Source organism: Protobothrops mucrosquamatus, unplaced genomic scaffold (genome assembly GCF_001527695.2).
Source record: "Protobothrops mucrosquamatus isolate PMUCROS unplaced genomic scaffold, P.Mucros_1.0 scaffold3, whole genome shotgun sequence".
Classification (NCBI taxonomy): domain Eukaryota; kingdom Metazoa; phylum Chordata; class Lepidosauria; order Squamata; family Viperidae; genus Protobothrops; species Protobothrops mucrosquamatus.
The window spans coordinates 1,997,841-2,022,183 of record NW_015386390.1 but is presented as its reverse complement, the minus strand read 5'-3'; the positions used below and the strand labels follow the sequence as shown (position 1 = coordinate 2,022,183).

Genomic DNA, 24,343 nt, shown 5'->3' with positions numbered 1-24,343 from the left:
GAGGGCCTTCTCTGTGGGAGCTCCCACCCTCTGGAACGAACTGCCCCCAGAGATCAGGGTGATCCCTGATCTCCCTTCCTTCCGCCACGCCCTCAAGACATGGTTGTTCCAGCTTGCGGGACTGGCCTAAGGGATTTTAAAGGGGTTTTAATTACTTTTAATCAGATTAGTTTAAATATTTCTTTTTAATTAATTTTAATAGGTGTATTGTATGTTTGTATTTTATCCAATTGTTAGCCGCCCTGAGTCCGCAAGGAGAAGGGCAGGATATAAATGTAATTAAATAAATAAATAAAATAAATAAACCAGTCGTAAGTCGAGGACTACCCAACCGGTCGTAAGTCGAGGACTTTCCCTGCCCGGGAGTGCCATGCATGCGTGGTTCCGCCCCCTGCGCCGGCCGAGGCGTAGCTGGCAAGCGGCAGAGACGGAGCAGGCCGACCACCAGCTGGCCCAGCCCAAGGGAGGTAAGGCACCCGCCGGAAAAGGGGGAAAAAATGGCGGACAGCCTTGCTTGGCGACCCCCGTGAAATAGTCGATCGACCCCAAATGGGGTCCTAACCCATAGGTTGAGAACCGCTGCACTAGGGCCCTTTTTTTTTTTGCAGAAAATCAGAAGAAATTACTGGTGTTTGGCAAAAAAAATTGTAAATTGCAGTCATGTGACCATGGGAAACTGCAATCATAAATTCAGACCTGTTGTTGATCGCCCAAAATGTAGTCATCGGGGGATGGCCATCAGAACTTTTGGAACTGGGTTATAACTTTTTTTGGGGGGGTGGATCTATTGTAACTTCTAATTATCACTAACCAACCAGTTGTAAGTTGAGGACTATTTGTAATAAGAACTGGCTACTCATTTGTCTTTGGTTTATATATCTTCCAAAGTTTACACAAGTGGAATGGACTTAAGCGTAAGTTTATATTAAAAATGAGTGCTGGAAGGCGGTTTGCAATAAATATTTTAAAAATGTGCCTTGGTGATATCAGATCTTTGTCATTATGGCTGAACTTTTCAAACAACAATTGACTTTGAAAGTGGAATATTTCCCTTAGCCCATAAATTGATTTTCCATGTTAAATATTGGTCCCTGTTAACTATTTTTTTTATTAATATGGTATACAGATGACAGGCTAACAATTTGTAAATAAATTTAGTAGTTGAGTAATTTAAAATTCTTTTGGCCTGTCTTGTAAGGGATGGGAAATTAGTATTGTCACATTATATTAATCAGCTTTCAACTAGGGAGGATGTTATGAATATGTGTGTCAGAATTTTTATTGTACCATTGCAGCTGCCATCTTGATTTCTTTGACCAAGCCCTGCAGAGATCCACTGCTCATTCTACAAGAATAATAACACAAGAACAATAAAGCCTCATTTACTAATGACTTTAGTTCATTAGTAAGGGAGCTGTAGAGACACAATATAGCAAAGCTGACCCATATTTTTAAGTCAGTTGCTGAGAATATGTAGATTATATTTCTTCAGGAAGGGAGTATTCCAGTTTAGTTTTGTGTACTTCTATTCTTACCTTGGGGGCATTTAAAAATAGATTAATCGTACCAATGTATTTTAATGTTAAATTTATCAGATTAAAAATAATTTAAAGTTAGTTTTTTTCCCCAATAGCAGAACTGCAGGATAAACATCTATAAATATAGGAACAGATTATTGCTGGTGTGGAATACCACAGTGAATGTGACACCAACCCATTCTATTTTTGTCATTATGCAAGAGAGAATCACCTCAACATCTAATTTACTATTTTGTCATGCAGGACTAATTACTGTTTTGTGCATTATCAGGCTAAGATCAATTAAAGTAACCATCAATTATCTTCTCCAAATATAAGCAGCATTTCATGATTTAGCATCACATCAAAGGATCTTTGCCTCTTTCATGTGCAGGTGACATATAGGTTAGCTTGTCTTTAGAGAAAGAGACTTCTCTTTGAGGGATAATACAGCAGAAAGGTATGTATGAAGGGTTTTTTTTCCCCAGTTGATCACTCCAAAAGTTCTAAATTTATTTGGGTAAATACTAAGAAGGTAATGAATTAAAAGGTAGGATAGGTTGGGGAAACTAATGGAATAATCCACCAGAAAGTTAGTTCTAGACAACAACCTTCAAGACTTTTGAAATTGTTCTGTTGATAAATATTAACATACAATCCTGAATCAAACTGTTTTGAGATACTTTATAATAATCTCAGATTTACTTAGAAGTAAACCTTATTTAAGAGGCATTTTTTCCAGGTTGGTGTTTATGGGCTTTCAGTCATGGGCTTCATAAATGAATGAGCTGGTTATGGCTAATTCTTCAACACTAACAAGGACATTTTTTTTGTTGAAATGTATCTTTAATCTTCTGTATTCCAAATGTGCATCAGAAGATGAATTTGCCCCAAATATAGAGAGTGAATGAAATTATTTTATCTTAGTGATTTTGAATGTTTAATTGTGTATATGAAGATACCAGAGAGTCCATACACTCAACTGATGGAAATTTCCAAATTTAATTTTTTGCACTCTGTGCCATGGAGACAAGAACGATTGTATATTTGAATGCAGTCATGTTAAAAGCAAGGTCTTACAACTTTCTTATATTGTCAAGGCTGACTCGGATTCTATCACCACCTGCAATTCTTCTTGCAGCTTGACAACAGAAACAGAAGGAAGAGGGTGGAATCCTTGGGAGAGTTGGGAAGGGATTTTACCTATGCTGCTGTCTGTGGGAATCTTTAGAATTGCCTTTGCTTCCTCTGTGCCTATATGGATTATCAGTAAAGTTATACTCTTGGTAAAATTATGTCCCAAGAATTTCAGAAATTGTGTGTGCTCCATTGCTGGAGATTTTTAAGAAGAGACTGGACACTCACTTGTCTGAAATGGTATAAGTCAGGGGTAGGCAACCTTGGCTCTTTTATGACTTGTGGACTTCAACTCCCAGAATTCCTGAGCCAATATAGCTCAGCATGGAAATCTCTCCCTGTCCCCTCAGCATGGCTGGCTCGGGAATTCTGGGAGTTGAAGTCCATGAGTCATAAAAGAGCCAAGGTTGCCTACCCCTGGAATAGGTTCTCCTGCTCGAGCAGGGGGCTGGACTAGAAGACCTCCAAGGTCCCTTCTATTATTTCTATTTCTATTTCTATTTCTATTTCTATTATTTCTATTTCTATTTCTATTTCTATTTCTATTTCTATTTCTATTTCTATTTCTATTTCTATTTCTATTTCTATTTCTATTTCTATTTCTATTTCTATTTCTATTTCTACTCTATCTTTTCGTATCCTATTCTATCCTATTCTATTCTGTTTCTGCATATGCCGACGTATATATTGAAAAATATGGTAGAAGTCTACAGAAAGATATTTTATGGGGGAGCATTGGCTGTATGATATAATGGCTCTTAATTCAGATCCTTGGTGCACTTCTTAGAGAATGGTAGATCCAGATTCAATAGGGACTTATTTAAAAGCCGGTATGCTTGCTTCATAACTCTGAGTATCCACCCTCCAAATTCTGCTTCATGATCTGAAGCTGAGCCTTTTAATCTTGCCACTGAGAACAAGAGGGCAGGGAGTAGGCACAAATTGGAGCTTATCTACTTGTGTTCGAACGTTTAATAATAACTAGCTCTGGAGGTTACCACGAGGACAAAACATGTATCAGCATTGTCTTACCTGTGAATTGTGTTTAACTTCCTGATATCCAAAATGTTGAACAACCTTGGCTTAAACATTTGTGTGCTGGCTTTCTTGGGCTTCTTTCATAAAATAGTTTAATGGAGAGGTGGACAAGGCTTTGCTGAATGGGGGTGTCATCCAGTACACAGGGAGAGGAATTCCAAGCAGAAATCAGAGCAGTTTGATTAATGGTACAAAATAGACAGGGCTGCATTATGTGTGTAAACAGGTGTAGGATTTTCTCTTTTTATTTTGGGGTGAGAAGTAAAATGTGCGAGAATTCACCCATGAGTGTATTTCAATTGTATTAAGTTTATTTGAGGATTTACAGTACAGTTCTCATGTTTTCCACCTCAAAATCCCACCTCAACTTCCAGAAATTTAAACAAGATAATTTCATAACTGCCTATGGAGTTATGTCTATGGAGATTCTCAGTCATCCAGGTCATGGTTATCCCAAAGAGTGCTAAAAAACAGATGCCTGCAAGGAATATAAATCCTTCCATCCTCCATCATTCAGTCAGAACTGAAGAAGCTTCTTGGATGAGAAGTGAAATGTCTTCAAGAAAAAAACAAAGTCCAGTTGCCTTTTTAAAAAGCACCTTTGGGACCGACATTAAGTGCTTTAATTCCCACTGATTTCAACATGATATAAGTGTCTGCTTAACCCTCGGTTGAAATCGGTGGGAATTAAATATCTTCACTGTTGTCTGAGTGGCGATTTCTGTTTGGTACTAATGATGAGAGCGTAGGGTGATGAATATTTACTATCATCCTTGGAAAAGAAAAAAAGTCATTAGCAAAAAACCTGACCAACAAAAACAAGATCTGCATCAAATCTCCATATGCCATTTTAAATGCATGGGTGTGGATTTAGAAATACAGAAGATAATTTTAGTAGAAATGTAATGCAAATTCCATCATCAAATGGAAGACATGTTTGTGCTAATTTTGTGGGACAGTCCTTCAAACAGCAAGAACAAATAGAAGGGAATATCTGTAGCTCAGGATTGAACTGTGGGGTCCATGGTTATCTCTTGGTTGTTTGTTTACAGATGTTCAATTAGCCAACTAGTGTAGATAACATCATGGATGATCAGTGATAATCTAAAAGATTAGATCAGCACTGATTTAAAAGAATTAAAAAAAATGCACTTTCCCATGGGAAGAATTCTTTTCAAGCAATTCCAACATCCTATTTCAATTTATCTGGATCTTTAGTCCATGTGTAACTTTCTAAAATCAAAGTTTTAATCACTGTTTTACTGGTTAATAAAAAAAAATAAAGTTCTTAAACTTGTAGTTAAAACTTCTTTGGCTAAAGATTGAGAGAAACTCACCCAATGCTGTAAAATATGTTGATCCAAATAACTAAAAAGGAATTAACAAGCTATTTCTGAAAATTATTAGAAAAGGAAGTACACAAACTTTCCAAAACGTCAACCGGTCAACATCCAGCTTGAAGTATCCAAATAAAAATCCAGGATCATTTTATTTCTGAAAAGCTTACTGTTTATTGAACACATAGCATGGTTATGGCAAGGTAAACTAACTCTAAAATCCCAAGGCATTAGACCGTAGCATATATCAGTGACTTTCCCAGCCAAACCCCCAGGTGTCCACGTAGCTCATGTAAACAAATTCTCTTTGTTATGTTATAACTATCTGCTATCTTCTTCACACTTGCTAGAATGTCCTTGAAAGTTTTCCAGACTCCCGACTCTCAGCAAGATTCCGTAGAACTGGAGAGGTTTCGTTTCTCTAACTAACCCATTCGAAGGCAACACCTCCCCCCGCCACTTTATTGGCATTCTTGACATTCTTGACACAACCAAGATTTGAGCAAAATGCCTACTCCCCCTTTTCCCAGAACATTAAAACACTCTCTTGTGGTCTCTTCATGATCAGCAACTTTCTGGAGCACTTGTGGGTAATCTCAAGTCCTTTCCTTATCTGGAGAGGAATTAGCTACTCATCAGCTCTTCATTCTACAGAGCTGCCTTCACGCCACCATTTCTTCTCCAGAAATTCCATGTAACATTTCATGTATTAATTACCTAAGATATATATTCTCCTGTAGCTAAAAAAAAAATTGTACTTGATACACTACAACTATGAGGCACCAAACACTGCAACACATTGATGCCTTATTTCTTTTAAGAAGTATAAGTAAAAATTTAGTGTTGGGGTTGCTTTTGAGATAAATGTTGGGAAAAAAATTAAGATGTGTCCACTAGAACAGAATTGCTTGTCCATTAGATAACAATTTTGGAGTAAAATTTCATTGTTAAGATGAGTTCAAAGTTAATGAAGGACTTACTCTGGAAGTATAGGTACATTGGACTATTCAAACAATTTTTCTCCCCGATATTATCTTGGGGAAATGATGATGGAAAAACTCCTAACTCATAATATAAATTGAGAGCAAACCCTATTCCTTACTAGCACTGATGATGTTGCCTAGTTTAGTAATGAAATGTCTGCAAGGAAACAACCAAGCTCAGAAAACACCAAGGATCTCTCATTTCAATCCTGAATGACAAATATTCTCCTTTATCAATTCCTAACTCCATTTGCTTCATCAGCAAGAGGGCAATCAAGATAACCATGGGTACTTTTTTTGCATCACAGTTTAATTCTCTCAAGATAGGGCGCTGCTCTTAAAGAAGAATTTAATAAGGTCAGAACAGTGATAAGTAGAATTCCACAACAGGAAAAGCTAATTGGAAAAAGACATCTGCATGAGTAGATGTTTCTAAATAAAGAGTAATAAATATAAGTCTCAGGAAGGAAAAAGCATGAAGGTGAGCCGAAAAAAACCAACAAAACTATTCCAAAAGCTTAATGAAATTCTGAAAATAAAAAATGAAGAAATTTAAAGCAGGCACACTGCCCAGAAATGTTAATCTGCTGTCAGAAAAACAAAAGTTCAGAATGAGTGTTGTCAGCACTCAAGAGTCTTGACCTCAAAAAAACAATTTAGTAAAATGTATTTAAATGCAGTTAGTACATCTATTTTTTCAGTCTAGGCAAATATGGTAGAGAATAATTCCATTTTTCCCAAGAGGAAAAAATATGCAGCAGATCTAGGTCTTTTCACTAAAATGTCATTCCTGCTGCTTTTTCCCACGTTTACTAGGAAGTGATAGCTTAAAAAATGAGAGTTGATATTTTTCTCTGTTAACCAGCAATGACTCAACAGATAACTGTTAGATTTTTTTTTAAAAAAATCTTACTCTTCATCTCTTCCTGACAAGGAAAAAGAATTTTACCCCCTGCAGCTATTGGCTCCTGGAAACTCAGTGTGATCACTAGCCAGAGACAGACCAAATACCCTGTAATAATCACACTTACTCAACACTTTGCATGTTGAAATCCAATGGCAAAATAAATGAAATGAGGCAAATCGGGAGCTACACAACTACAATCACTGACAACAGTCTTTCCCAACCTGGTGACTACCTGATGGTTTGGACTATAGCACTCAAAGTTGTCCAATTCAGTAGACTGATAGATAGGTGGCCTGGAGCCAGCTCTAAGGAACTTTGTATTGGCCTTTCAGACCAATGGTTCAAATATTCACAAAGCAGGAGTGACAATACGGTTGTATTTTGAAGACACAGAAGATTTTGTAAAGCTTACATTAAATTAATATCTATCGTGCAACTGAAGCTGAAGCTCAAATAATTTGGCCACCAAATGAGAAGAGGAATCCTTGGCAAAGACCCTGATATTGGGAAAAATGGAAGGCAAAAGGAGAAGAGGACAAGAAAGGAAGAGATGGTTAGATAATGTGGGGAACATGGGTCTGGGCAGACTCAGGGAGACAGCGGAGGATGGGGGGCTGGTGTGCTGATGGTCCATTGGGTCACAAAGAGTTGGACACAACTTAGCGACTAAACAACAACAATTATCATGCAACCAGATACCCTTAGTAATTTTCATTCTGCATCCGGGAAAATGCTAGATATCCATGGAGAATAATCAAGGATTCCTCCAAAACGGATTTGGAGTGGTAGCCAATCTCATCTGCTGTTTCCAATCTTTTGGAACAACTTGGAACAACCAAGAAAGAATTGGGTGTATTCCATGATTGTCTAGTTCATAAGATTGCCAGTAAAGCTAAGCAGTTTTTGCATTTTCCAGAGACCCACGAGTTATTCACAAGACAGTCCTGTGCTCTTCAACAAAAACAACAAAATAGAAAGCATCTCTAAAAAAGCAGAAACTTGGGAAAAAATTAGGAACTCAGATGAAGAAGCTGGGTCTTTCTTACTCAGCCAAATCAAAGACAGAGCTTGTGACAGGGAGACTAGTTCTAGAAGTAGGTCAATGAAGTTCAAATTATTTTAGTAATAGAGAGGAAACATGATAATTGACAACTTCACCAAGGGGCATCCTCTCCTATTCCTAAAATCATGATAGGAAGAATTAATGTGGTGAATCTCTTCATGTGTTAGGAATGTAAATCTGTTCAGCCATATCACTATATGGCATGCTGATGGATGATCTCTCTATCTATGGTTAAATGTGGATGTTAAAAAATGGGGGAAAGGAGGCACTAAGCCCCCCACTGTATGAACTTTGTGTACTGGAGAGGCTGCAAGTAAAGATCTCAGAGGCCAGTTTTCAATCCTGGGACATCAAGTTGGCCATCTCTATCCTAGCTACTAAGTTTATTCAGAAAATTTGGGTGAAAGAGACATGGTAAATGTCCAGTTGCATTTTGCCAAATCTTTAATGGGTGTTTACTTTGTCACGCTAGATTGGAGCATCTTGCCATAAGTGGTACCATGGAGTTGTCACCTATTGTCACTCAACCACAACGTCACTGTGCCACAAGGAGTTTTGAGTGGCAGACAGAACTCTGTGACTGCGGCGATGACTGTAACATCTGTGAGTGAATTCTTACGTGATGGGGTTTAATCTTCTTTTGTAGCTTTGTTCTTGAATTGTCCTTCCTTTAAGCATTAATTTAACTGTGAGCAAAAAAGACTTTCTGCATTCAATACCTGTCAATGTGTGATGGAATCAGAAGTCCAGAATAAGTTTAATTGATTAATTATGTGTCATTAAGCGAGTGTCAGTTTTAAGCAACCACATGAATAGGTTTTTTTCCAGGGCAAAACTGTCTCCAACTTGGTCCTTCCAATAATGTACCCATAGCCTCTGTAACTGAGCCTATCCATCTTCATCAGTGTTTCTCAACTTTCACAACTTTAAGATGTGTGAACTTAATTCCCAGAAGTACCTAGTCACCATGTAAGAAGAATGCAGGGCCCATCCTGCTGATGAAGTGTGGGATGATAGCTTGCAAAACTTCTCATGGGTGATTGCAACGTAGGAATTCTTAAGCGACACACCCATTGGTGTGACTTACCTCTTGCTAACAAGTAATAATTCCATATATTCATAAGCAAGAGCTCTAAGTCACGAACACGTCGTTGATCTAGAAAACAGTGACACAATGCAGTTGGAAATGTCTGGTTCATGTGAGGCTATTATGAAAGTCTAAATATGCCTTCCTAAACAACTTCTCAAACGTTGAGTCCTCAGGAAGGGTGGGGATGACAATTCTGAGACATCATGGTTAGAGCTATTAGCCATGTCTACATATTTTGTAGTCTTCACCCTTCTGGAAGCACCAGCTTGGAGAATTCTGTTCTAAGAACAAGCAGAGAAGCTTTCCTTTCACTTGAGATTATAAATATAAGTTCTCTTTGATCACTTCCCTAGGTCTGTGTGGAGCCTTCTGCTACTGTTGCCTGGGTTGCATAATTGCCAAAGACATGGACGAGTGCTGTTCCTGTGGTCCTACTGTGGCCATGAGGACACGCTATCGGACGTTGTACAGGATTCCGGTAAATTCGTTGGTCATCATGATGTTTTCCTTTTTTAATTAATTTCATTTTTAAAAAGGGTGGGGTTTTTTTGCAAAGTAAAAACAATACAAGTTTAAACGTAAAAGTGATAAATAAATAAGAAGAGAAAAAAAGAAAAATCAGAGAAAGAACAAAACAGGTAGTCCTTGACATATAAGCATTCATTTAGTGAGCATTTGAAGTTACGACGGCACTGGAAAAAGTGACTTATGACCATTTTTCACACTTACGACCGTTGCAATATCTCCACAGTCAAGTGACCAAAATTTGGACACTTGACAACTGGCTTATATTAATGACGGTTCAAGTGTCCTGGGGTCATGTGTGATCACCTTTTACAAACTTCTGTCAAGCAAAGTTGACGGGGAAGCCAAATTCACTTAACAACCGTGTTACTAATAACTGCAGCGATTGACTTAACAATTGTGGTAAGGAAGGTCATAAAATGGGACAAACTCACTTAACAACTACCTTGCTTAGCAACAGAACTGTTGGGTTCAGTTGTAGCTGTAAGTCAAGGACTACCTGTATATATAGGCTTCTAATTTTATTTTATTTTTTACAAAAGTCATAAATGCATTTACATTTTATCCAATCTCTCTAAGCTTCCATTGTGGCTCCCTTCTTTCCATATTCTTCACTTTCTAATCACCAAAATGAATCGTAAGTTCATTTTTTTCTGCTTTCAGCGAAAAGCCCATAAAGGATTACCAGTTCCTGAGCATGTTGTTTCCCTTTCTCATAAAATCCAGGAACTTAGTTTGTTAATTTGCACTTTAGTTTATTTATTCTTCAAAGCTCAAGGATATCCTTAGGATATGTCCAGAAGTTTTGTTTTCAAGACTGACGCATTTATTACAGTACGCATTTTCTTTTTTTTATTGTTGCTTTAATTGTTGATTTGGAACGTACTATAAAGTTGTTTGGGGACCAGAACTTTCAGTTACTCCGGATAAACAGCAATGAACTTTCATCTTAAAGACCAACAAATATACTCATGCTTATATTTGTGCAAATCATTGTCCATACAATGAAGTGTATTTTGATCCATAGTAGCTTACTTAATGAGACATTTATTCATCTTTAAGGTGCCACTTGGTTCCTAGATTGTAAAATATCCCTGTGGCTACTTTTATGAAAATTATATACAGTGAGAAAAGGTTACTGTGGTTGACATATGGGAAGTGCTAAAGACGGAACCAATTGATAGCCTAGTGCTCAAATTTCTTTAAAGCCTAAGGAGGATGGCCTGGGCAGTCAATACTCTTAGACTGGTACCAATAAAGGGAAATATTTGAAGCTCAGAGTTGAAATTTGGGGTCCTTGGTGCTCTCTGAGCTTGGTGGTTTTCTTGTAGATATTTCGTTACCCAACCACTGATGATGTTACCTAGTTTGGCTTATGAAACATCTGCAAGAAAACAACCAAGCTCCTCGACTAGTGTTTACAGAACAGGACAACTCTACAGTGGGATGGTTAGAGATGTATTAAGAAGGGGGAAGATGTCTTGTTAGAAGTCCTTTCACTGTCCCTATCACAGACCATGGCTAAAGAATGCTCCATAGAACCCCACAGGAACTGAGACCAACAGCATGAACAAGAAGCTAAGACTGGTCCTCTCTTGTTTGGCTTTGTAGAATTGAAGAACAAAGTGTCCCAGTTTTCTGTGCCCTCCAACCTCACTCTGACAAGAAATTAACTACCATGTTTCCCCGAAAATAAGAGCCGGTCTTATTTATTTTTTTTTGCCTCCAAAAGAGGCACCAGGTCTTATTTTCAGGGAATGTCTTACCTGCTTACCTTAGGACCACCACAGCCAGGCCTCCTAGGCCCCGACACCTACCTTGCCTCGCCAGCCCACTTTTTCTGCGGCCAGTCACTGCCGCTCGGGTGTGTCACTCCCGGCTTCTGTTTTACTGGTGGAGGCTTTCAGGAAAGGTCTCTCACAGCAAAATGGAGGTCGGGGGACATCGCGCGCATCAGTCCGAAGCTCGTTTCTCGGCCGCAGAGGCCTTTCCTGAAGCCTCTGACGGTGAAATGGAGGCTGGGGGGTGCTGTGCGCGTCAATCCAGAGCTTGTTTCTTGGCTGCAGAGGCCTTTCCTGAAGGCCTTTGCCAGCAAAATGGAGGCCAGGGCCGACGCACGTGAGCAGTGGTGAGTGGTGCAGAAGAAGTGGGCTTGTGAGGCGAGGCAGGTCTCAGGGTGTGGGAGGCCTAGCTGCAACTGTCCTAAGATAAGTGGGTGCAGGGCATGTGGGGCAGCTCCACCCCTCCATGCCCGCCCTAGTTTGATTTTACCTTTGCGCCTCGGCCCACCTCATGCAACCAGGTGCATTGGAGTGGGCGGGGTCTTAAGTAGCACTTATTTTTAGGGTAGGGTATATATTGGGCACACGTGTAAAAGTCAAGGTAGAGCTTATTTTTGGGGTAGGTCTTATTTTCGGGAAAACACAGTGTGTCTACCACGAGACACTACAAAATGGTTCCACTGTAAGAGAGAGGCACCTATTTATTTCACTATATTTTTCAAAGTTCTTAGTTTCAGGTGTACAAAAGCCACAGTCATGCCACTGGTGATTGTTCCTGCCGTAGGCGTAGGCACAGCATGCTCCACCCAATGTAATGTTTTACATGCATTTTGGAATATGAACATATAATCTCCCTTGAACTGAGTTTGACTTCTGGAGATCTCATGTACTTCTAAAAAAAAATTGTTGGATTCTTTTGATAGCAACATGTAACTGGTTTCCTATTTCCTTCTTGTTGGACATCCACCAAATTATTTCCTTTACAAAGTGCAGGATGAAGGAGGGATCGCCTGGTGTCCTATTTTCCATCTCTGTTTTGCTCCTACTACACAAAGGATCAAAGCTAGAATAACAAAAGGCCACTCCCTTTGGAACTATGTTTTAATAGTTATTTATTATCTGATAACATATCAAGTACTTTGACCTGTTAATCTCTTCATAGTTCATGTCTCTTTCCCTGCTTTTGAATTTTGCCTCACATTAACAAAGTCTTTGAGATGTTTGCTCGTGTTTAATAAATATATATCTAGCAATAATTTTTGCTAGCTGATCTGAGTGGGGTGTGCACTTGCTGTGATCTGCATGTAGGAATTAACTGAGAGAATACTGGGGGGAAACTCAACTGGGAATTATCCAAATGACAAGTAGGACTAGGGTGACATGATATCAATCTTCCAAAATCTAAGGAGCTGCCACAAAGAAGAGGGAGTCAATCTAGTCTCCAAAGCACCTGAAGGTAGGACAAGAAGCAATGGATGGAAACTAATCAGGGAGAGAAGAAACCTTGAACTAAGGAGAAATTTCCTGACAGTGAGAACAATTAATCAGTGGAACAACTTGCCTCCAGAAATTGTGGGTGTCCAACACTGGAAGTTTTTAAGAAGAGATTGGACAACTATTTGTCTGAAATGGTATAGGGTTTCCTGCCTGAGCAGGGGGTTGGACTAGAAGACTTCCAATGTCTCTTCCAACTCTGTTATTCTGTTAAATGTCCAAGACTTCTGCGATGTTATTTGGGCTTCCTCAACCAATCTTCAGCCAACCTAATCCAGGTCTACTCAGCCTTTCTGCTATCTGCCAAGATTTGTTAGGTGTTGCTTTCTGCAGTGTTGATTCGAAACCTGTTCCAAAGTATCTATTATATCCCATATCTGCTCCTTTGCCTTACGTTCTGCCCAGTTTAATGAGGCTGGACTGTGTCTTTTGTGGGTTTCCCAGAGAAACAAGCGTCAGTCACACCTAAGAATATGACAGGGAAGACAGAAATATCCAGAGAAATACTGCTCAGAGCCAACTTTTGGGTTGTTTTCATTGTGTACTGTAAACCATAGTTCAAAATACAGGACTGGACTGACTCCAGATTGTGATTTATCTCTCTCTCTCGCTTTTTTTTTTTTTTTTTGCTCCTCAGGGAACGATCTGCTCAGACTGCCTCACAGTCACTTTCTGCGGTCCCTGTAACCTTTGCCAGCTCAAGAGAGATATCAAAAGGAGGAAGCAGTTAGGGATTTTCTAGGTAGGTTTGCAAATACTTACTATCTGCAGAGATTGGGTGGCTGGGTAATAAAAGTGAGTAATTTCCCAATATAATCCCTGTCATTTTCTGCTAGGTTGGTCAGAGAGAAGCAGGAAACTTGAAGAAGGATGGATTCACGCCCAGCTCCTTAGGACCTCAGTAGATCTTCTGCAAAGTTCTGCCTCATAGAAGCTCGATTCTCACTACCAGCAGGATTCCCACAGGGCTTGTTTGCTTTGGGCTTAGCGTTTTGTGATTTGCATTGTGGTTTGCAGGTTGTAATTTATACTATGTCAGCATGTGGTTTTTACTCAGCAAATTGTGCCTTATTTAATAAACCAGACTAATGTGTGAGACTGTTGTCCAGAGCTAAGTGTTCAAACTCTCTTTGGGGACAACATTTTAAGTGTATAGGATGGAAAACTTTGGGGGAAAGCCATTAGAATTAGCTATCGAGCTCATTTGTTACTGTTTGGTCAAGATGCAGACATTGATCACTGAAATGCATCTTCCATGTGAAAAAAATAATAATTAAGGTTCATGTAGGAGATGATCAGGCTGCGCCCAAGAGAGAGTACACTGGTTATTAGTACTTAGTAGTATCATACATCCTTACAATACAAGACAACAAGCTCTCATTCAGCTATGGTCAAGGATGCTGAACAACTAGACCAGTGGTTCTCAACCTGTGGGTCGGGACCCCATTTGGGGTCGATCAACCATTTCATGGGGGTCGCCAAGCAAGGCTGTCCGCCATTTTTTTTGTCCGCCATTTTCCCCCCCTTTTCCGGCGGGTGCCTTACCTCCCTTGGGCTGGGCCAGCTGGTGGTCGGCCTGCTCCGTCTCTGCCGCTTGCCAGCTACGCCTCAGCCGGCGCAGGGGCAGAACCACGCATGTGCGGCACTCCCGGGCAGGGAAAGTCCTCGACTTACGACCGGCTGGTTAGTCCTCGACTTACGACCGGTTTAGTCCTCGACTTACGACCGGTTTAGTACTCGACTTACGACCAGTTTAGTCCTCGACTTACGACCGGTTGGAGTCGCGGCATTAAAAAGGTTGAGAACCACTGAACTAGACCCTCCCTGTTCACCAGGATAATGCGCAGCCCATCACAAGATTGAAATCCAATAGGCCAGCATGGAAATCCAATAGACCAGCATGGAAAACAGCTATTCACTTAACATCAGTTTAACCCCAAGAGTGCCTGGAGAGAGGAATAGTCCAAGGTATCTTTTTGTGATCCCTCATTAGTGATTCCCTCTGCCAAACCACCTGGTTCTGAACTCCCTCACTTTGTCTGGTCAAAATTGAACAGAATTAGATGTGATAGTGGAAGAAGTGCCTCTGCCCTGTATCAGTGGGGATGGAAAGATTCCTCTTGTTGCGATTGTGGTGCTTATAGTCAAACGTATTGATCATATTGTGCAAGATTGCCCATGATGTGCGTTCTCTGAAGATCTGTACAAAGCAATGCCAGAGGTGATCGCCTGGATAGCTGAATTGGACATCCAGTTATGAGGCCACTGCAATCCCCCCCCCATAGAACTTTTACTTATAATTACGTAGACTGTGTATATATGTTTACTTCTCTTCTGTCATGTTCTCATCATACGCTAAATAATAATAAAGCTCGAGGGAGGGGTCAAGTGCGTTATCAGTTTGGAGTCCCTTTATGCCCACAAATTGATCTAAGTGCAGCCCTCCTTGAATTCCGTTGACTATTATATACCACCAATTTGCCTTGACTGTTACTACAGGAAGTCGTTGACATATGACCACAACTGTTACTAAGTGAGACAGTTATTAAGTGATTTTACAATCTTTCTTGCCTCAATTGTTAAGTGAAGTAACATAGTTATGGCAGCTGTTCAGTTAATCACAAAGCTGTTAAGTGAATCTGGTTTCCCCATTGACTTCACTTGTCAGAAAGGGGATCACAGGATCCTGGGACACTGCAACCATCATAAATATGAGTCAGTTGCCAAGTGTCTGAATTTTGATCAGGTGGCCATGGGCATGCTGCAAACGCTGTAAGTGTGAAAAATGGTCAGAAGCCACTTTTCCTGGTGCCGTTGTAACTTCAAATGGTCACTAAACGAATTGTTGTATTAATTAATCAGTGGAACAACTTGCCTCCAGAAGTTGTAGGTGTTCCAACATGGGAGGTTTTTACGAAGGGATTGGACAGCCATTTGTCTGAAATGGTATAGGGTCTTCTGCTTGAGCAGGAGGGTTGGACTAGAAGACCTCCAAAGTCCCTTCCAGCTCTGTTATTCTGTTAAAAACCTGGACCTCAATCAGCTTTCAGCCCAGAAGCTCATCACTGCTTCCTAATTTAGATTGGACTGAATTGCAACTAGCATTTCTTTGGGTAAAAATATTTGTCTCTGTCCTGTATCCCCTTGGCTCATCAGAAAAAAAGAAATGCCTGCCCATCCTAAAGCTTTAAACATATGCCAGTGGTGAACGTGCAGGACATCAGAAAAGCTTGGAAGATGAGTTGGGAAAGGAAGCCAAGAAAATGCCCATTTCTTCCAATTCAGTCTGAGAAACATTTTCAGTCTGGCTCTTTTCCACAGCTATTCTCCACCTCACCTTAAAACAATCATATATCTAGCAACACCTTTGCAGAGCCACACCTTTGAACCTGAGTGATGCACAAGGCCCTGTGAAGTAATAAGCTTTTTTATTGTATACAAGTCAAAGGCACTCCTGTTCCTCTATATATGCCAGATGGTTTTTATTGTTCTCCTTTAAGTTAACTTCAGCTGGGGGTGGGTGGGGGATGAGCCCTTCCATGGCTAGTTGTCAAATTTTTACATTAGCTTATTTTATTGATATAGAATCCAGAATGTGTACTGTACCTGATTTCCAGAATAAAAAGAATAAAAGCTACACAAAAACCATTGGGACTCAGCTCTTGCCAGATTCGTGTATTCTTTTTTTCTCCTTTGTGAATTTTCTCTGGAAAGTCAAAATGATGAAAAAATGGTGGCAAGGTGGCAATGATGTTGTATTCCACTGTGAATAAAGGGTGGCCATTTTACCATTTCAGACCACCCTATAATGCAGGGGTGTCAAACTTGCGACGTCACGTGACGTCGCGCAATGTATCGGGCTGGTTTTGCCATTGCCGGCAATGGGGTGGGCGCGGCTTCAGTATGATGAAACCGGCCCGTGGGCCGGCAGTTTGACACCTCTGCTATAATGTGTGAGAGTTGGACACTAAGAACAGCTGATCAAAGAGTAATTGATGCCGTTGAACTCACCTTGTCAAAGAATGCAATACGATTTGTCTGGCATGATCTGTTTTTGTCAAACCCATGTTGGCTTTTGCTTATGATTTTGTTTGGCTCTAGGTGTTCACTGATTCATTGATTGATTATCTTTTCCAGAATCTTCCCAGGTATTGAGGTCAGGCTGATAGGTCTGTAGTTTCCCGGATCCATTTTTTTTTTCTTGTTTGAAGATGGGAACTAGAGTACATCAGCTCTTTTCCAGTCCTCTGGTAGTTCTCCGGTATTCCAGGATCTTTGAAAGATATAGTTCAGTGGTTCTGAGATCATGTCTGAACTGTAGTGTGGCATAAATTATTATGTACACTATGGACAGCAAAAGCACCAACAGAGAGGTGCTAAATCATTTAAAACCAGAAATATTACTAGAAGCCAAAATCATAAGACTATGTTTGATTTATTTTGGCCATGTTACGCATGCAAATCCATTGGAGAAGGCAATGATGCTAAGAATGGTTAGTGAAACAAGAAGAAGGGGCAAGCAAAGAACACCCTGGATTGATAACATCAAAACTGGTATAAAGATGAACATCTAACAATTGAAAGAAGCTGTTCTTGTCAGGGTAGCATGGAGAGACTTGCCTATAAAGTCACCAAGAGTCGGAAAGGAAACTAGTCATATACAAATTAGAGTTTAATCCAAAGGTCGCATCTGAGCTGCTAAACATTCCACTTGCTGTAAGACAGGCACAAAGTGCACCTTTATTTGTTCTACCCTTATGTGAACCCAGAAATGGTTCTCAGAAATCATGTGATCGAAGAAAGGGGAAGGAGGCAGACCAGGAAGTAGAAACAATCCAGTTTCTACATGAAATTACATATTTTGAAATAGTCTCCTTCAGATTCATAGGTGAATTAACACTGCTGGATAGAATCATGGTATTACTATGTGTGTAATTAAATATTTCAAATATATAATACAGGTAGTCCTCAACTTAAAGCCACAATTGAGCCCAACATTTCTGTTGTTAAGTGAGACATTTATTAAGTGAGTTTTGACCCATTTTACAACTTTTCTTGCCACAGTTGTTAAGTGAATCACTGCAGTTGATAAGTTACTAGCCCGGTTAATAAATGAACCTGGCTTCCCCACTGATTTTGCTTAGTTGCAAAAGAAGGTCGCAAAAGGGGATCACATGACCCCAGGACACTGCAACAGCCATAAATATAATCCAGTGGACAAGTGTCTGAATCTTAATCACATGATCACGGGGATGCTGCAAAGGTCTTAACTGTGATAAACGGCCATAAGTCACTTTTTTCAGTGCCATTGTAACTTTGAATGGTCACTAAATGAACTGTTGCAAGTCGAGGACTACCTGTATCCCCCTACCATCAGCCCAGACATCTCGGGTAACTAAGATCAGATTTTTTTAAAAAAAAAAAATGCTGTAACTAAGGAATTGGGTATGTCTAGTTTAATGAAGAGAAGGACGAGGGGGGACATGATAGCAGTGTTCCAATATCTCAGGGGCTGCCACAGAGAAGAGGGAGTCAAGCTATTTTCCAAAGCTCCTGAAGGCAGGACAAGAAGCAACGGATGGAAACTAATCAAGGAGAGAAGCAACCTAGAACTAATGAGAAACTTCCTGACAGTGAGAACAATTAATCAGTGGAGCAACCTGCCTTCAGACGTTGTTGACGCTCCAACACTGGAGGCTTTTAAGAAGAGACTGGACAGCCATTTGTCTGAAATGGTATAGGGTTTCCTGCCTGAGCAGGGGGTTGGACTAGATGACCTCCAAGGTCCCTTCCAACTTTACCATTATTATTATTATTAGAGTGGGCTTATACGTTACACTAAACCAGTTTATTGAACAAACCATAACGAATTCACCTAACACATGAAGCCATAATCAAGCAGCAGACTGTGCCCATATTTCAGTAACTTGTTTTTTTTTACTGTATATGTGAAGGAAGTGAGAAAACCCAACATATAATATAATAATAAAAAATGGTATAGGGCAGGGGTGTCAAACTCAATTTCACTGAGGGCCGCATCAGCATTGCGGTTGTCCTTGGCGGGCCGGGTGGGTGTGGCCAGAAGTAGGCGCAGCCTACTGGGTGGGCATGGATGGAGTGGGTGTGGCCTACTGGGTGGCCATGGCCAGTTCTACATTCGCATCAAGGGTGCCTGGGGCCTGGGCAGGAGTGGGACAGATCTGAGGGTCTCTGGCAGAAGGGGGTGGGACCGGGGCAAGTGTCAAGATGGCCATCACAAAATTGTACATTTGCTCCCGGCTGGCCTGGGCCTGGGCCAGGGCCAAGGCAGCGGGGGCCGTTCCCTCACTGTTTCCAGGATGGCTTTGCGGGCCACATGAAACCACTTCGCGGGCCGCATCCGGCCCCCGGGCCTTGTGTTTGACATGTCTGGTATAGGGTCTCCTGCTTGAGCAGGGGGTTGGATTAAAAGACCTCAAAGGTCCCTTCCAACTTTGTTATTCTCTTATATTCCTCACAGCAGAGAGAGAAAAGAGCACCAAGAATACTTTTCATTAAATGGTCTCCCAAGATCCTTCTGCATCGGAGAACCCCTCCATGCTTCAGATGGCCATTCTGCTATTCAACCAGCGCAGTTTGTTCTGCTCTTTCCTCCTCCTTCTTTAAATAGGTGTTTCCTTTCATTCTGACCAGTATTCATGAAACTGCTTAGCCGTTCTAATATTGGGACACTTCCTCTTTGAAAACCGCCTCATTCTGCAGTCTTATCCTGAGTCACAGACTCCATCTTTAGCTCTTGCAACACCAAGAAACCAGAATTGCACCCCATGGGGCTGAAACCCAGTCTTCGAAGTGCTTCAGATCCTGTCTCTGGAAGTTTCTCCATTTTTCCAAAGTTCCATCAATGCCCCCAATTGTATCTCTTCACCTCTCTCCTATTTACCCTAAAGACCGCAAAGCTTTTAATGTTGGATGTTAGTGGTACTGAAATTATGTTCTTTAAAGTTATGCAACACCTTCCTTTTACTCTCACGTCTACATTCTCTGCTTTCATCAGAGTTTCCTCCCACAAGGATAGTTGGAAGTGGTCTCACAATTGTAGGAAATGCAGCAACGATTCTCAAATGCTTCTGGCTTCTGCTAAAGAAAGGACTTTTTTTCTTTTTCTTTTGGGTTGTGCACCAGTTCCTGTACTAATAAGGGATGGACAAGTTCTCTATGATTGTAAACACGTTATCATTTAAGATATCCTCCAATTTACGTTATATTTTTGGAAACACATCACATTCCTTAAAGTTCTAATGGGCTTTCCTTCACAATTCAGCAGGCAAATACTGTCATTGTTGTGGTCACCTTTCCAACACACTAAGTCAGTGATGGCGAACCTTTTAGAGACCGAGTGCCCAAACTGCAACCCAAAACCCACTTATGCATCGTCGGGTGCCAGGTGGGTGTGGCCCATTGGGTGGGCGTGGCTGCAATGGTAATGGCAGACTGGGTGGGACTAAAAAGTTCAATCAATCAATTCCAACTTTGCAAGATCTTTTTTTTTCCCCGCAAGAAGTTGAAATTGACTGATTGATTGAACCTTTTTTTTTGTACATGGCGGCGGAGGCCTAAAGCAAAAAGGTTTTATAAAACCCAGCTGAAGGTCTAGGACTGGGGCGACGGTGCGCGTGCCCACAGAGAGGGCTCTGAGTGCCGCCTCTGGCACCCGTGCCATAGGTTCGCCACCACTGATATAAACTATAGTTTACAAATACATGTTGATGGTACTCAGCTGTACTTCTTAACCATGAGCGGAACTGGAGATGACGTTGAAATGCTATCTTTATGCCTGGAGGCTTTGAGGGTCTGAATGAAGAAAAACAGGTTTGGCCAGAATACCATCCCAGATTGGATGTGCAGATTGGATGTCTGCTCAAAAGCAGTCATATTCCATCTTTACCTCTGGACTGGATGACACTCCCCAGGACTGAAATATCCCAAAAGTACTTTTCCAAAAGGCAACTGAACTTTTTAGGCTTTTTCTTGGAAAACATTCTGCAGAACTGAAGAAGCTTCTTGGATGAGAAGCAAAACATTTTCAAAGAAAAAAAAACCCCAGTTGTCGTTTGGAAAAGCACCTTTGGAACAACCATGACCTGGATGATTGAGAACCTCCATAGACATTTGGACTGAAATAGTTCATAACTTTGAGATTATTCCAGATGCTCAATTCCTGCTCAAGGAATAGGTGGCAGGGTCTTCAAACTTGGCCCTTTTATGACTTGTGGACTTCAACTCCCAGAATTCCTCAGCCAGGCACACCGGCTGAGGAATTCTGGGAGTTGAAGTCCACAAGTCATAAAAGGGCCGGGTTTGAAGACTCCTGGTCTAGGAGGACCTTCACACAACTGCATCTTTCTTGTCAGTTACAAACATGCCTGGATCAGAAGATGCTGCTCACAGTCAAACATTTATTGGTCCCCTCTTGACTAAACCATTACAATTTGATCTACATCTTGAAGACCAGCTGGACACTAAAGTGGGTCCTGAATGGCACAGCTCAATTATTTAACTGGGCCCCACAGTTTGCTTGAGTAATACAAAGTTGCACTGATTGTTAGGTGGCCTCTGATGTTGGTTGTTGCCTTTAAGTCTTACATTGCTCAGAACCGACTTACCTTTGGCTAAGTTCTGCCAGTGCAATAAGATCTAGTACAGCAGTTCTCAACCTATGGGTCGCGACCCCATTTGGGGTCGATCGACCATTTCACAGGGGTCGCCAAGCAAGACTGTCCGCCATTTTTTTCCCCTTTTCTGGCGGGTGCCTTACCTCCCTTGAGCGCAGGGGGCGGAACCACGCATGCGCGGCGCTCCCGGGCAGGGAAAGTCCTCGACTTATGACCGGCTGGGTAGTCCTCGACTTACGACCGGTTTAGTCCTCGACTTACGACCGGTTGGGGTCGCAGCATTAAAAAGGTTGAGAACCACTGATCTAGTAGGAAAGGCATTCCTTCAAGTCTCATCCTTGACAAATAGAGGTCATCAAGGAGCATCTGTCCTATTCTGTACCCAACAAGCCACCATTTTGGCATTCAGAAAAATCCTTGGGGATTTTTAAAAATATTTTTACTCCCACTTTTCAATAATAATAATAATAATAATAATAATAATAATAATAATAATAATAATAATAATAATAATAATAATAAAAAGTTGGAAGGGACCTTGGAGATCATCTAGTCCAACCCCCTGCTCAGGCAGGAAACCCTATACCATTTCGGACAAATGGCTGTCCAGTCTCTTCTTAAAAACTTCCAGTGTTGGAGCATTCACCGCTTCTGGAGGCAGGTTGTTCCACTGGTTAATACATTATTTTAATAAATAACTCAAAACAGCAAACATATCTAATGCTTTCTCCTCCTACTTTCCCCGCAAAAACAACCCTCTGAGGTAGGTTGGGCTGAGAGAGAAGGACTGGCCTGACGTCATCCAGCCAGCTTTCGTATCTAAAATAGAACTGAAACTCACAATCTCCTGGCTTCTAGCCTGATGGCTTAACCTTTGGACCAAACGTGATGGTACGGCAGTCCCTTCTCTGCACTCTTTTCTTTAAGATGTCCAAAGCTACAACGTTGATCATTATTCAGTTTGGTATGTTGATCCCCCCCCCCCCGCTTGAATTCCTTCTGTTTTACTTTTGTGCTCAGAGCTCTTCTGTAACTGTTTTAATGAATGGCAGTAAGAAAATAAGTAACTAAACAAATCTGTCCAAAAATAATTCTGAAGAGGTTATCAAGCAGCAGAAAGAAAGATAGAAAAACAGAAGTATCTTTTTTTCAGACAGGTCTGATGTGTTTGAACTGGACAAAACTGGACCAAAACTTTACATTTAATTGACTGTGAAAGTCTCTATTATGCGAGCTGTATTTTCACAATTAAATGTAAAGTTTTGGTCCAGTTTTGATCATTACAATGTAAAAATGATGGTGAGATGCTAGAACAGTGATGGCAAACCTTTTAGAGACCGAGTGTCCAAAAACCACCCCGCCCCCGCCCCCACCCCCTGCCCCACCCACCCGCAGGGCCACCCACCGCCTCCACAGCCTGCCACAGCAGATCGCCCAGGCAGCCCAGCAGCACCATGGCGGCCACGCCCTCCACCCGCGCCCCGCAGCATCAACTGCGCACGACGGGGCGTGAGGGCGGAGTCTTGTCCCCACTGCCCGACTGCCATGTCCTTGGCTGTGCTGCTCCATGCGGGCCATGCCCAGGGGCGACTCTTCTCCGAGGGGCCTGCTGGTGAAGAGGGGGCCATGGGGGAAGGCGGGGCTGGGGCGACAGTGTGCGTGCCCACAGAGAGGGCTCTGAGTGCCACCTCTGGCACACGTTTCATAGGTTCGCCACCACTGCTCTAGAAGGAGTGCAGAGAAGAGCAACAAAAATGATTAGGGAACTGGAGGCTAAAACATATAAAAAACAGTTGTTGGAACTGGGTACTTCTAGTTTAATGAAAAGGACGAGGGATGACATGATAGCAGCGTTCCAATACGTGACGGGCTGCCACAAAGAAGAGGGATCAACCTATTCTCCAAAGCGCCTGAAGGCAGGACAAGAAGCAACAGATGGAAACTAATCAAGGAGAGAAGCAACCTAGAACAAAGGAGAAATTTCCTGATCGTTAGAACAATTAATCAATGGAACAACTTGCCTCCAGAAGTTGTGAATGCTCCAATATTGGAAGTTTTTAAGAAGACATTGGACAGCCACTAGTCTGAAATGGTATATGGCAATGATGGCAAAACTTTTAGAGACCAAGTGCCCAAAAACTGCCCCACCCCGTCCCCATCACTCCGCCCTGCCTGCTCCACCCCCGCCCTGTCCCCGCCCCACCCCGCCTCACCTGCCGGGCCACCCACCACCTCCACGGCCCACCGCAGATTGCTCAGGTGGCTCTGCAGCACCATGGTGGCCACGCCTTCCCCCACGCCCCGCATCATCTGCGTGCGACGGGGCGCGAGGATGGAGTCTTGTCCCTGCTGCCCAGCTGCCATGTGCTTGGCTGCACTGCTCCGCGCCCAGGAGGCAACTCTCCTCCAGGGGGCTGTTGATGAGGAGGGGGCCGTGTGGGGAGGCAGGGCTGGGGTGATGGTGCACGTGCCCACAGAGAGGGCTCTGAGTGCCGCCTCTGGCACGCGTGCCATAGGTTCACCACCACTGGTATATGGCTTCCTGCCTGAGCAAGGGGTTAGATTAGAAGACCTCAAGTTTCCTTTCAACTCTCTTATTGTGTTGGGAGAGGTATGAGAAAAAGTAGCAATTAATAAGAAGCAGAAAAGCCAATTTAACACTACCTATTAATGCTGTCAGGCTCATTCTAGGACATAATATCCTATTTCCTTATAGAACAGTGATGGCGAACCTTTTAGAGACCGAGTGCCCAAACTGCAACCCAAAACCCACTTATTTATCGCAAAGTGCCAGGGCTGCATCAGCATTGTGGTGCC

General features: G+C 41.8%; 1 protein-coding gene across 1 annotated transcript; it reads left to right on the top strand.

The window, feature by feature from the left end:
* Nucleotides 1-1,966: 1,966 nt before the first annotated feature.
* LOC107303177 (placenta-specific gene 8 protein-like) lies at nucleotides 1,967-14,289 on the top strand. Its single transcript, XM_015832376.1, has 5 exons — nucleotides 1,967-1,977; nucleotides 8,455-8,585; nucleotides 9,426-9,550; nucleotides 13,510-13,614; nucleotides 13,709-14,289. Exons 2-4 carry the CDS (start codon nucleotides 8,483-8,485, stop codon nucleotides 13,612-13,614), a joined length of 333 nt encoding a protein of 110 aa, XP_015687862.1. The 5' UTR covers nucleotides 1,967-1,977; nucleotides 8,455-8,482; the 3' UTR covers nucleotides 13,709-14,289.
* The last annotated feature ends 10,054 nt before the right edge of the window (nucleotides 14,290-24,343 follow it).